A 13,293-nucleotide genomic window follows, 5' to 3' on the forward strand; every position below is an offset into this window, starting at 1 on the left:
TCAAAAGTTCATTCAGCTTTTCATTTAGACAAATACCCGTGAGCTGCCACTTACAGAAGGGCACTTCCGGATACGTACATGTGTTTGATACCTCTTTTTTTCTGCCCTGTAGTTCAGTACTGCTCCAAGTGTGATTTAAGCGAAATTTTTCTCGTTTCAAAAAAATGATTTTTTGCTTAAGTAAAAAAATTTGACTTAGTAAAATATGTAGAAAAGGTGACTTTTATTTAAGCTAAAAAATTTCGTTTAATCCAAAATTACGTACAGGACTTCAGTGTGCATAACTTCATTTTAAACCGTGCATAATCTTTCCCTTTTTTTCTCTTAAAAAATGATAACTCTAATTATTTCATTGGTAATGGCAAAAGTAGCTCAGTGGTATCCTTGTGGCATTTAAAAGAAGATAATAATTGAAAAACCACTGTTCCAAGCAAGTGAGTATATTTACTAGATTATGTGTGTTTGCAGATTGATCAGTTCTCATTTGATCCGATCATAATAAAATTATAAAGTAACAATGTAGTTCGGTTTAGTTCAGTTTAATGATTAATGGGCTCGGCCCACAACTGAGAAGACGAAAATGGAAGCTACAACCTCGAAGGCATTCCCCCAGAAACCACTATAGTTTCTCCTGTTATGTAAGCAGCATCGTCCGATGCCAAAAAAGCAGTAGCAGCAGCCATGTCTTCTGTTGTACCAAGCCTTCCAAGTAATGTCTTCCCTTCAAGCTCTTGTCTCTACAGTAATACACAAAGAAAATTCATTCAAATCACTAAATATGCAACGAGGAATGAAACTCTAGGAAAGAGTAAACACCTACATGGGCCAAAAGATACTCACCATGGCATCATTGGTTGCAAGAAATGATGCAAAATTAGTTGGCACGTAACCAGGGGCAACACAGTTTACACGAATGTTTGGGGCCATCTCAGCGGCCAAGGCCTATGCAACATGTTATAAACAATTAGCAATAAAGGGCCCATTTGTTTTAACTTTTAAAATTATTTTTAAGATATAAAAATTGGTTTTTTTCGAGTTTGTTATTAAAGTTGAAAGTTATTTTGGTTTACTTACCATTATCAAAAGTTCTTTTTTTTTATTAATTTTAGTGGGTAATTATAATTTTAGTTTTTTCTACTAAAAAGTTAAAATCAGATTATTTTCAGCCTCTGCTTTTTTCATGATCTAAAAATTTGAAAAAGTGATTTTTTTTAAAAGCACTTTTATCATAAAATAAAAATAAAAATTAAACAAGCAGGCTTAAGAGAAAAACGTAAGGCAAGTACCAACTTTGGTAAGTCCAAGAAGAGCTGTTTTGGTCACTCCATACATAGCCAAAGAAGCTGGCGGGTTATAACCAGTAATTGAGGAAATGATAACCACAGAAGAACCCTTTTGCAAGTGAGGAGATGCGTCCTGTATATATCAGAAAGTGGATAACACACCATATACCAATTACATTATCAGCACACCATATGGAAATTGCATAAAGAGAAAATGCTGAAACATGCATTGGGTTTCTTTTTCTTTCACCATTTCGCAACTTCAATTACCTTGAGAAGAAGTATAGAGGCTTTGACATTTATCTCCCATAGCTTGTCAAGGACCGATTCTTTTGTTTCCAAAATGGTATCAACGGAAGGATTTGCAGCAGCATTGGACACAACAATGTCTATCTTTCCATACTTCTGTAAGTGTGACAAACCAGAATATTCAACCACATCTTAATGAAATTATTTAGACAAGTACAAAATCCAATTCATGGGTGCGAAGATTCCAGTAACAGGAAAATTCATCAACAAAAGCCTTCAGTTAAATTTCATAGCTTATCTGAAGACAATTTCACCTGCACAGTGTTGTCTATCAAACTCTTCCTTTGTTGAGCATTTGAAACATGGCAAACAACCGCCAACACTTCAATTCCTTTGGCCCTGAGTTTTTCTGCAGCCGCATCAACATTTTGCTGCCGTGATTCAACCGAAAATAAAATACCATTTTCAGTAATCAACAACATGAGTGCAGAACAGAAATGTCACGTGATAGGCGGATTTTTGAATTTGGAAACACAAAAATAATTTTCTATTTAACAATCAGCTTTTCTCTTATCAACTCTCTCCTTGATTATTATTCCAAGCAAACAGGAATTAAACCTTAATTCTTGTAACTCATATACCAAAAGAAAAAGACTATGGCTTAAAAGTGGGAAAAGTAATCGAAGCCCATCATCGAAAAAAAAAAAATTAAAAATGGGAAATTGAACCTGTTTTCGAGAAGAGATGACAACAGAAGCACCCTCCAAGCCAAGCCTCTGGGCTATGGCGAAGCCGATTCCCTGAGTGGAAGCTGTCACAATGGCGACCTTGCCTTCAAATCTCGTTCCCTTTCCCATTTCTGCTTTCAAGTCAATCACAGCTAAATAAAGATCCTTGTCTCGGGGAACTGCGAACAAGCAAGGAGACTCGGAGTTGGTGATGCTTACAGCCAAATCATATTCATCTTCAGATTTAATTTTTACTACATATTGCATTCTTGATTGTCATAAAAATTAACGCAGCCAAATTTATATTAACATTTTGTATTTTGGATGTAGAATAAAAATAATAGTTAAGGCTAGATTAGCCTTAAAAAAAGCTTAATTGTATTTTTGTCTGACAATTTTGATTTTTTTTAGTTATTCATATTAATTTCTCTGTTTTTTTTAATATTTAAATTAAATCTCCCATCCTAAAATTTTATTCAATAATTAATAAAAATGTAACCTTTTATTTATATATATAAAATACAGTGAAAGTATAAAATTGAGGTAGAAAACTCAATTTTAACATTTAAATAAGACTTAAATATAAATCATTAAAATTTTAAAAAATTAATATATACATTAAAATATAAAAATTACAATTACAATTAATAAAATTACTTCTTAATCACAATATATATTACGTGGAAAGGACTGAAACGTCATTATGGTCACCCTATGGTATATGGGCTTATGACAACTTTTACCGTTCTTAACTAAGAAAGGACACCGTTGCAGTAGAAGGAATAATAGGTGGATTAGAATTTTCAGGGTTATAAGACTCGTGTATAGTACACAACATGACTAAAGTGTCATTTTGTTCTCCGTAAGGCTTTGCATTGTGTATTTTAATTTTTGAAAAATTAAAAATATTATATTAGTTTTTTACTTTCATCTTTATCGAGTATTTAAGTTATTAGGCCTAGTCGTCGTTATAAATAGTAATAGAATGCTAATATATCACGTTAAGTAACAAATATCATTATTTATGTGTCAAAATGACATTGATGTATTACATTAAGTGACACGTGTTATTGATTATGTGACAAAAATAATGTCTTATATAGTATAGTATATATTTTCATTTTATTTTAGTCTTTGAGATTATAATTCATCAGGCATCTTAATGACAATTTTATTTAAATAATGCAATTTTAAAAACTATTTTTCTGTTTAAGGCTTTTTTTTTACCACGTAAATAGGTTTATCAGAGATTTATAAACGATACTATTTTTTTATTATTTTTTAAAACAGTATTGCACATATCAGGTCGATACTCACTCTAGTAATGACTCATGTCAAGCACAAAACCAAAACTTGCTTTACATGACACTAAGATATGTAATAACATGATGTTTCTTTTATCCGTGATAAGAGATGTGATAAGAAGTGTGTTATGATAAATATGTGTTATGTATGAATGGTAGGGTAGAGACTCACCCTTATACAACATTTTCAAGAAATTAAGACGAGTAATACTAGCTCACAGTGCATGGATAGATGAAAACTGTTATAAGACTTAGTTATTTTGAGTTATATAAGCTATTATTTTCTTTGTTGCAGATAAAATTTTAGAATCTTTATTTTTTAAAGTACTTATGAATCAATAAAATTTTTACTCTACGAATCATATATCATTTCATTGCTTCTTTCTCATTAGAAAGTTTAAGAAAGAAATTTATTTTCATTTAAAATTTTATGAAAATTATCATATATTGAGAAAAGAAATATGAGGGCTCTACATGAACCTTTTTTATCATCTCTTCCACCAGATCTTTTTTCAATATAACCTCCACCACACTTTTTTTCTTTCTCTCTCGTAGGGATTAAAATGTTTGTTGATGACAATCTCAGGACTAAAATGCCTGAAAAATTATAATTTTAAAAACTAAAATAAAATGAAAACATATATTATATTACATATGTTGTCATTTTTATCGCGTAAGCAATGACACATGACTTATCAATATTCTATTATTATCTATTAATAACGTCTTAATTTAGAAACTTAAATACACGATAAATATATCAAATATTAACATCATATTTTAAAATTTTTAAGAACTAAAATATAAGACACAAATTTTTTCGAGTATCAAAATAAAAGTTTAGTCTACACAACATATTTTCACATGTTATCATTGATAACTAAAAATTTTATTATTGTTTATTAGCCTTGCACTTTTTTTCCCCTTTTTCATAGAAATTCTAAAATTAGTTTATAACATATTAATATTCTCGCCGCTATTATGAATTACGCAGGTCTAACGTTTTGATGTTTGAGCAGTTTTTGCGGGAGCACAGACTCAAAGAATGCGCACTTTGTTGGTGAAAATTATTAGTAATATATACTTTTTAAATTATTTTTTCTGCATTTTATAATTATTTAATTTTTCAAAATTAAAATATTTTTAAAAAAATTAATTTACAAGATAAGCACTTTTATTTTTAAAATAATTAATTGATTAAAAAATATATTAATAATCTTTCTTTTCGATTATCATTTTGATTTGCTTAAAATCAATTTTACAATTTGACATTAATATTTTAAAAAATAAAAAAATTGTGTGATTTATTTTCAATTCTATAATTTAGATATTTAATATATTTTTATGTATAAATTTCTTCATCTCTGCAGGTTATAAGTATTCATTTATATGATTTTGCTATTAATACACATTATTTATCACACTTTAATCAAATTTTAATTATTAATTAAAATTCAATAAAAATTATGAGTCTTATTTTAAATTTATTAATGCTCTCATATTTTTTTATTTTTTTAAATAAAATTTAGTCAATAACTTAAATTACATTCTTAGCACTCCCCTTTTACTTTATACTGTCTTCAATTCTATCTATAATAAAAAATTACTAATATATATTTTAAAAATTATAAAAAAGAATAGCCTATTTTATATGCATTAACTGTCAATTTTTTATACATTTATTTATAAAATTTGTGTTTACAGGACATTCACTCATTACTCATAAATGATTATATTCATTTATTTAATATATAACCTATCAATTCATCCAATTATTGATATTTTTAAAATACACTAAAAACTTATAATATATAACTATTTTTTATTAATCTTGAAAAACAATTCTTATAAATAAGACGAAAAGGAACAATTTGGTGGCTCACATGTAATCCCCCTATATTTTTTCTTTAAATTGTCTCTCACCTACTATATGAATGATATTCTCTACACATAGAATACATGTCAATATAAAATCAAAAGTCATTCATTGCGCATTGTGCATATGATACTTAATGTTATCTTTTTTTTTTTAGTCTCAGATGAATGACACAATGTATACGTGAATAAAATCCTAAGGTTATTCTAGACGAATAAAATATTTCATTAGTATATTTTCTTTTATAAATATTTTTAAAAGAATGCATTTTTTTTAGTCAAAAAGGCCATCAGAAATTCATTGACTTTATTGTCCCACTCCGGCCCGCGGGCGCAAGAAATGTTTAATGGGCCAGTGAGCATCTTCAAATAATGCTAATTTGGGAACTGGAACTTTCTGAATTAGCCCCGCTTTATAAACTTTTTCTAAGGATTGGATTCCATGGGGTATAGACAATAGACATTGAAACGTGAAAAAAGCCACCATTTCTAAAGAATCTAAACATCATAATCTCAGTGTAAAAACATTAATCACAACATCAACAACATGCGTTAACATTTTGCGATTCAATCATAAGGATTTCTGAATTTTTTTAATAGGTCCGGTATTTCATATCCAAGCATGTCATCAACGGCTTGAATCATTTTGGGCTTCAGTTTCTCAAATTTGTCGATGCTATAGCCACTCAAAATCTCTCTAAAGTGTTCTACATTGGGAAAATCACCAGCTGGCAGATGAAACTCCCTTTGAACCTGTTTTCCAAGATAATATATGATAAGAATTTAGAAATTAAGAGAAACAAGGAGACGAAGGAAAAGAGGAGACCTTTCTAAATTCATCTTCAAGATTATCAATAAGCCTCTGTTGAGCCTTAGCTTTGCCCATCATTGCTGGCATCTCCATCTTAAGATGACTAATAATATATGCATGAATTTTAGCAGATCTAGCACGTTTCACAAATTCGTTGATCTGTACCATTCCAATAACATCAGATTTTAGAAGCAGGGAATGAAAATAATACAAACAAATACGAGTAAAGCTTGCACTGATCTTCCACATGCAAATAATTTACTCATTTGAACTACCAGGTCAACAATATTATGAAAATAGGATCATACCCGGCTATCGCATGCCTTCCTTGGAATATCTACCAAGTCTGCAAGGAGATCATTCTGCTCCATCTCAAAGAGATCCTTTCCTAATGGACCTACAAAGCCTTCATTTATAGGCTTATCATTGAACGAACTGCAAAGAAAATAGAAGTAGAATAAACTTACAACAGAAGAATGTCAAATTAACTGAAGGAATCAGTAGAGGTGATGTGAAAGCAATGTGAAGCATCCACAGATGCTATGTATTCAAATGCAAATTTCACCTATAAAATGTCAAGGTAATAAGATCAATTGGTCACCAAAACAGAGATTGAATAAATTTCTGAAAATGTTCAACCACAAGACAACAATCACAACATAATCTTAAATGAATGGTTAAAAAATGCATAAATTGAACCGTTGTACATATAGCAAGAATAATTAGCTGTATTTGAAAGACGAGTAACCTACCCAATATATACACGCACAACTTCTGGTGTATTCAGAACTTTCCCCAGAGACCACATCAATGCCCCATAAACTCTCATGAGCTACAATATTAAAATATGATGCATGTAAGTAGGCCAAAAAGTCGATTGCAACTATATTTAGATTATATTAAATTAAGTAGTTGACACTGTATTACTTGTTGAGTATCAATTTGGTCTGCCTTATTCAAAACCACGCGTATCTTGTCATCATGACCACGCAGAGATGCAATTACACGTTTGAATTCATCACTAATGTCAAGTTTATGAGGATCAAATAGGAGAAGAATCAAATCACATTTTGCAGCAAACCAAGATATAACACCAGTGAAGTCATAACTTCGTTGAGTCCTTTGCTTTTCTCCAGAGAGCACACCAGGAGTGTCCACAAATGTTATTTCATCTAGCAGCTGAAAGGAAAAATAGCTTCAAGTTCAAGGACAAATAAAAAGCACAACCAACTGTCAATTGACCAGAAATGGAATATATATGTTTGAATGTATGTATGCATGGAAAACTCACTGGATGTGGCATTTGAGAACATTGAAACTTTGACAAAAATGAACCACCAAAGGTTGTCAGGCCACTGAAAGGCATGCCAGCATCAACAGCTACAGTATTTCCAGGAATACTCCTCTCATCAGGGCCAGACTACAAATAAAAAGATATTCGGCTCAGAACCTCCATGAACCCAAGCAAAGCACAAATAAACACAAGGGAACATATTAACATTTGATTAAATTCCAAAGCCAATACTAGAAAAAGGATTATGGTACCATGACAACAACAAATCGGTCAGTTGTAGGCTCTGGTCCAATGTGTGCTCCTGTGTGAAGAATTTAAGGTGATGTAGGATCAACAATGTAATTTATATCCCTCTATCATCTACTTTTTGCATGAAGAATTTCAAACAATGCAGTTGCTAGACTATCCACAACTTAACCAACCTGGATAATCACATCTTAGCAAATGTTTTATAAAGGTTGTTTTTCCTGTGGAATATTGACCAAGAAGCATGACCATTGGTTTAGCATCAAAATCACTGTTAGTCTGAAAGGGACAAACCACAGACATTCTTAAACTTAACATCATACTTACATAATTGATGTGTCATGTCAATTAATATTAACACACATACTTTACATGAATTAGCATATGTTATCTATATACTGGGTGTAAATTGTTACCTACCAATAATGGAGATACAAAATCATTGAATCGATAAGTGACCTCCAATGGCTTTAGCCTCTCCACATACAATCTCTTCAATCCATCAATTATTGATGTAACTGCACTGAGAGGTAACTAAAAAAACAAAAAGAAAACTTTTATAATCAGAATATACCTAGCTACAAACTGAAATAAAGACGGCATATCTAAATAGAGCTTGAAAAGAAATAAATTCACAAATGCACGTTTTTAATTGTTTTCACTTAGCAATTACATTGCTTCAATATTGCCCTATATAACCATCTGATTCATCAAGGCAATGGATGCATGCAAGAGGGATTGCTATCCCTTAAAATAATGCAAGTTAATAAATAAATAAAACTTTCACTAATTACAAGGCAGCCTTTTATATTTGCACCAGAAAATAAATTCTCATTAGTTCATTATAGTCTACAGACGGAAAATAGTGAATATACAAAATCTATGATATTTTAATTCTATTTTTTTTAAGAGAAAACTACTTATTTTTGTCAAAATGGGGATCAATTTGGGGGGGCTTACTTTCTTTACAGACTTTGAAGCAACCCGTGAATTGGGAGGCAACAGCTGAGGCTGAGCAGTCCCTGCATATTATCAGTAAAATAATACAATCAATATTAATTAAACAGTACAATGTCATGTATAATAAAAGAAAAAATTAAATCTCTAACCAAATGCATCAGCTTGGGCATTTATTGTCAAACTCTTCGTTTTCTGAAAAAAAAAAGGTAAAAAAAAATAATTAAAAATTCATCAGCAATAATATGATTCAATTGATAAAGACAAGTTGAGATTAAAAGAATTGCTTACTGCTATTAAAGCATCAAGCCCTTCCATTACTGGAGGTTTAATCTTTTCCTTGTCAACTGAAATCAAAAGAAAGGTACATTGAAAAGAGTGAATAGTACAAAGTTTTGAGAACAAAAGACAATGAAGTTAGACAGAAGGGACACTTGTCTCTTTGAATTCAATGGGTAATATATTCATATGTCATCAATATCGTAAACCATTACTCAAATTGAGACCAATATCCTTCATGTTTAGGTGGCTAAAGGAATTTGGCACGTTATCCATCAAGACCAGCGATTTTCTCAGGTCTGTTTGCCTTTTCAATATTCCTTAAAATTTAAATTTATAGGACTTAATTAAATCCTGAACTTTCTTTCGCATATATGATATATCAGTCAATTAAGCCTAGTAGTCACACACTGAATGCCTAGTATCACGCTATCACCCAAACAATTTACAACCAACAGATAAAATAGGTCAAGAAACCTCTCTTTAGCATCCTTACTAGTTACTACCAGCTATTGAACATGTATCGTGTTTAACTAGAAATTGGGGAAGCATGTGATAAACCAAGGAATAAGGATCAGTACAAATAATTTACAAGGACATTCATTACATGGCCAAAAACCCACAGCCTATTTACCTGAGGCAAATAGCAAAGCATGAAAGACGTTGTATTAGTGAACTTACTTTCAGTTTTAAGGATATCTGAGTTGATATCATGTCCAGTCTGTGCCAGGGCAACGAGCTGTTTATTACAACAAGCATTCAATTTTAAAGTCAGATTCCGATATCATATAATCCATACCAAAACCAAGAGTCAAAATTTCAAAGTCTCGAACCTGCATTGCAACAACAAACTCTTCAAAACCTAAAAATCCTTGCCTTTTGGCATCCGCGATAGCCCAAACCTATGAATGGAAAACAGGGAACTATTGGTGAAATTTCACTAGAATATGAAATACAATTAGGAAGAATTTGGTAATTTAATTTGAGAATGAAGTAGAAATGGATGACTTGTCGGTAAATGAGGGATGAACAATAAGAAAGAAACGAAAAAAGAATAGATACCTGCTTGAGTTGAGAGCGAGATAAGTTTGAGAGAGTAAAGAACTTGGTAGCATCATTGGCAGTGATTCGGCCATCTCCATCTACAATCAAATAACAATAGAAGTAAAGAAAAATAATACGTTACATCAGTAATCGAAACGAAATGAAGAATGAAGGAAGCGAAGCAGCAAAACCTGAATCTGCTAAGTTGAACCATTCCTGGTACGTCTTCAATTGCTCTTTGGAACACGAATCGATCCAATCGGATACCGTTTTCATCTTCGGAGCAGAAGAGTTTGATTTGAATCCCTAAGCAAGTAACATTCAATCTGAAGGGTTTGCTTTTATATTTCAATTTGGGTTCCTTGCTTTTCAATTTGTCAAAAGATTACGCATCCAGGTGGAGTTTTGGTCTCCTGCTTCGAGTGCAATTTTAACATGAGATGAGTATCGTAATCTTATTTTATTGTGATTAGTGGGTCGGATTATGTTTGATTAATTTGCTTGGGGTGGGGCCCTTGAGTTTAATGCAACTAAAAACCACCCGATTACTGCTACGCTTCTTCTCTCGGAATTTTGAAGTTTTGAATTGCAGCGCCACTACCCAGGCCCGACAAGTTTTACTGTGAATACGTTTTAAAATATGTATATATAAAAAGATAAAAGATAAGTAATAAATAAAAATAATTTATCAATATATATATATATATTAAAGAAAAATATGCAAATTTGATATCTAAAATATATATTCAAATATGTAATAAGTTTTTTTTACTAATTTTTAGAATAAATTTAATTTATATTATGTTTAAAAATAATAAATTTTCAATTTAATTTAGTATTATAAATTAAAATGATACATATATAATAGTTTAGGGAGAGGTAATGGTTATTTTTAATCTATTATTTACATTATTCTATGTGTTCAAATAATTTCCAAATTATATTTTTTTATAATTTGGTCTAAATATCATGTATTAACTGCATTTCTACTTTATATATTTAGTGACATTAAATAATTATAAACAATTTATATGTCAAATAAACCAAGTTATGCTATTTTAGATATAAATATTAAATTTAAAAATATATTTTTAATTGTTTAATTAGATTACTTGTATCCAACTTGCTCCATCTGGGTTGACTTGACACTCACCCTTTGTCCATTGAGGCGTAGGGGCAAGCCAACGGATTGTAATGTTTGCTTGAACTCAGGTGAAGTAAATTGCTGAATTTAAATTAGCAAATTATGACTTTTATATATATCAGATGGAAAACATTGGCAATCAAAAGGGAAAAGTAATAGATTTACAAATAATTATATAATACATTTTAAATTTTACTTTGATAACATTGGGGAGTGCGCAAGATCACTGATAAACTAAAAATTTTGGGTATTAATAAAATCAACGGCGCAAACACGTTTAATTAGTTCTTGAACATAGATTATAAATTTTAAACACTAGAAGGAATGAAACTTCCAATTTAAAGGATGAGCGCTCCCGTGTGTCAAAGCAAACAGCAACTCGGGTTCATATGCCTTCACTTGAAAACAAACAGCAGCAGTACTGCATCATAATCATTACGGTATTGCAAATCATCATCTCATAATTTAGATGCATGAAACAATCTAGGACAAATGAATATACATACTGATTAATTTATTCAATCTTTGACATATAATAACATGAAAGGTAAAGTGGTTAGCATAATTTACTTTGAAAATGACACATTAAACCGAAACTTTTTCAAATTTGCAATTATACTTCATCCAACTCATACAATGATGAAACTGTTTTGAAATCTGTTTCACGAAATAAATTTGGCAATACGAGTTAATTGTGTTTACTATTTCTTTATTTTAAATTGTCACCGAATTTTATGGGGTCTACCGACCCTTCTTATTGTCATTAGCATTATTAATTTTCCAAACATAAGGAATTATTATTATTATTTATCTCATAACGAGATATACGAAGTAACTTTACCTTAGATAATGTGGAGGAAGGTCTGCCACATTGATTGTGGATTTTGGAACAGTTGTTCAGTGATGGGGTCTTACTAGGGATGTGGCGAGATGCAATTTGTTTTTCTTTTCTTATTTGGCTGAATATGGCAGTATATCCGTCTCCTGAGTTGAGGTCCGTCACATCCCAAGCACCAAACTCAGGTACCAGGGTTGCTTCATGGTTCTGTACACAACCCGTGATATGATCAGGCATTAGCTTAAGATGATTAACACCACCAATTATGCAAGGAGCCGTTCATATTTCACAAGTTGAGAAAATGAGAAACTTGTACCGTGTTGTATTTAAGGGAATGGCTTCCACCTTTGCGTTTAATGCGACTTGATGTAGAGAAGCTATCAATGAAGTTACTTCCCATAGACATGCTTTTTCTGAGATCTGACTTCACTCTCTCAACGATAGAGTAATCGGAATTGCTTCTTTCAATGTCAGACTCTGTAGTCGTGTAGCTACCATGATGAGTTCCCTTACTCATGTGCTGGGACTGGGACTGTTGTTTAGTGTTGCTTCTCTCTTCCTCATTGCTTGTTTGTTCTGAAGAACATGTACTAAAGGAGTGAATAAGAGTAGAAGCCTTCACTGCTTCATCATCGTCTTTTAAGGCTTTCGGATTTTTCTCTGGATCGTTTGGATTTAAAAAGGCTTTTTCTTTGCGAGCATTCTCAAAATATATTGTGTATGGGATGTTGTCATTGTCCCAGTTGCTAAACTTTGGAACATGAATATGCTGCCGTTGATAATAATGATCCATTAGCAAAGAGTTTGTGAGAGAATGAATTTGGTTTAGAATAACAAATGGAAAGGACTCGGAATTTGATTAGAAAGTCTATAAAATTACGTTTTGATATAAAATCTATAATTCGTGGAAATGAATACACGTTCGAGAGAATTTAATATTTCTTGAAGACCAAATAATTGCTTTGGAAATGGCACCTTGCAAGGAAACAAGGTAATAATAAGGTTGCTCATGAATATTTGCCACCTTGCTTTGTCTAAACCCGATTGAATTTGGATTTAAGATACACCAACACCACAGATTTGAAACTTAGCTTTGTTGGACCTTTTGAGTTTCCATCAATGAAATTCTCTTTCCAGTATAAAATGTTTAGGTGATTTGAAGCTTAATTTTACTTAGTATATAGGACAATAAAATCAACCTCTATTCATTTGATAATTCAGAATGATTTTTCTTGATGTTA

The 13,293-nt window shown here is 31.2% G+C and overlaps 3 protein-coding genes across 3 annotated transcripts; all 3 read right to left on the reverse strand.

Annotated features, from left to right (window-relative positions):
• Positions 1–528: 528 nt before the first annotated feature.
• LOC113847794 (tropinone reductase-like 3) lies at positions 529–2,483 on the reverse strand. Its single transcript, XM_027477076.1, has 6 exons — positions 2,261–2,483; positions 1,847–1,963; positions 1,554–1,688; positions 1,291–1,416; positions 841–942; positions 529–737 (listed from the first exon to the last, which is right to left on the reverse strand). The coding sequence occupies exons 1-6, from the start codon at positions 2,387–2,389 to the stop codon at positions 588–590; spliced, it is 759 nt and encodes a 252-aa protein (XP_027332877.1). The 5' UTR covers positions 2,390–2,483; the 3' UTR covers positions 529–587.
• Positions 2,484–5,875: 3,392 nt separating this feature from the next.
• LOC113847233 (EH domain-containing protein 1-like) lies at positions 5,876–10,514 on the reverse strand. The gene is made up of 16 exons (XM_027476209.1): positions 10,262–10,514; positions 10,089–10,168; positions 9,860–9,928; positions 9,708–9,765; positions 9,039–9,094; positions 8,900–8,942; positions 8,751–8,812; positions 8,211–8,324; positions 7,967–8,069; positions 7,796–7,845; positions 7,542–7,670; positions 7,178–7,429; positions 7,003–7,082; positions 6,559–6,685; positions 6,266–6,409; positions 5,876–6,192 (listed from the first exon to the last, which is right to left on the reverse strand). The coding sequence occupies exons 1-16, from the start codon at positions 10,344–10,346 to the stop codon at positions 6,007–6,009; spliced, it is 1,638 nt and encodes a 545-aa protein (XP_027332010.1). The 5' UTR covers positions 10,347–10,514; the 3' UTR covers positions 5,876–6,006.
• Positions 10,515–11,178: 664 nt separating this feature from the next.
• LOC113874635 (RPM1-interacting protein 4-like) lies at positions 11,179–12,845 on the reverse strand. The gene is made up of 3 exons (XM_027512851.1): positions 12,369–12,845; positions 12,056–12,259; positions 11,179–11,295 (listed from the first exon to the last, which is right to left on the reverse strand). The coding sequence occupies exons 1-3, from the start codon at positions 12,843–12,845 to the stop codon at positions 11,179–11,181; spliced, it is 798 nt and encodes a 265-aa protein (XP_027368652.1).
• Positions 12,846–13,293: the final 448 nt, after the last annotated feature.

This window comes from Abrus precatorius, unplaced genomic scaffold (assembly GCF_003935025.1).
Source record: "Abrus precatorius isolate BTA unplaced genomic scaffold, Abrus_2018 Scaffold8, whole genome shotgun sequence".
NCBI lineage: Eukaryota > Viridiplantae > Streptophyta > Magnoliopsida > Fabales > Fabaceae > Abrus > Abrus precatorius.

Coding starts and splice junctions, on each gene's coding strand:
- LOC113874635 (XM_027512851.1), bottom strand. CDS start 12,845: ATGGATCATTATTATCAACGGCAGCATATTCATGTTCCAAAGTTTAGC. Junction 12,260..12,368: donor ATTCCCTTAAATACAACACG/GTACAAGTTTCT, acceptor GGTTGTGTACAG/AACCATGAAGCAACCCTGGT. Junction 11,296..12,055: donor CTTCCTCCACATTATCTAAG/GTAAAGTTACTT, acceptor ATTTAAATTCAG/CAATTTACTTCACCTGAGTT.
- LOC113847233 (XM_027476209.1), bottom strand. CDS start 10,346: ATGAAAACGGTATCCGATTGGATCGATTCGTGTTCCAAAGAGCAATTG. Junction 8,325..8,750: donor CTTCAAAGTCTGTAAAGAAA/GTAAGCCCCCCC, acceptor TTGTTTTTTTAG/TTACCTCTCAGTGCAGTTAC. Junction 6,410..6,558: donor GGAAGGCATGCGATAGCCGG/GTATGATCCTAT, acceptor GGAATGGTACAG/ATCAACGAATTTGTGAAACG.
- LOC113847794 (XM_027477076.1), bottom strand. CDS start 2,389: ATGGGAAAGGGAACGAGATTTGAAGGCAAGGTCGCCATTGTGACAGCT. Junction 1,964..2,260: donor TCATCTCTTCTCGAAAACAG/GTTCAATTTCCC, acceptor GAATCACGGCAG/CAAAATGTTGATGCGGCTGC. Junction 738..840: donor TTGCAACCAATGATGCCATG/GTGAGTATCTTT, acceptor GTATTACTGTAG/AGACAAGAGCTTGAAGGGAA.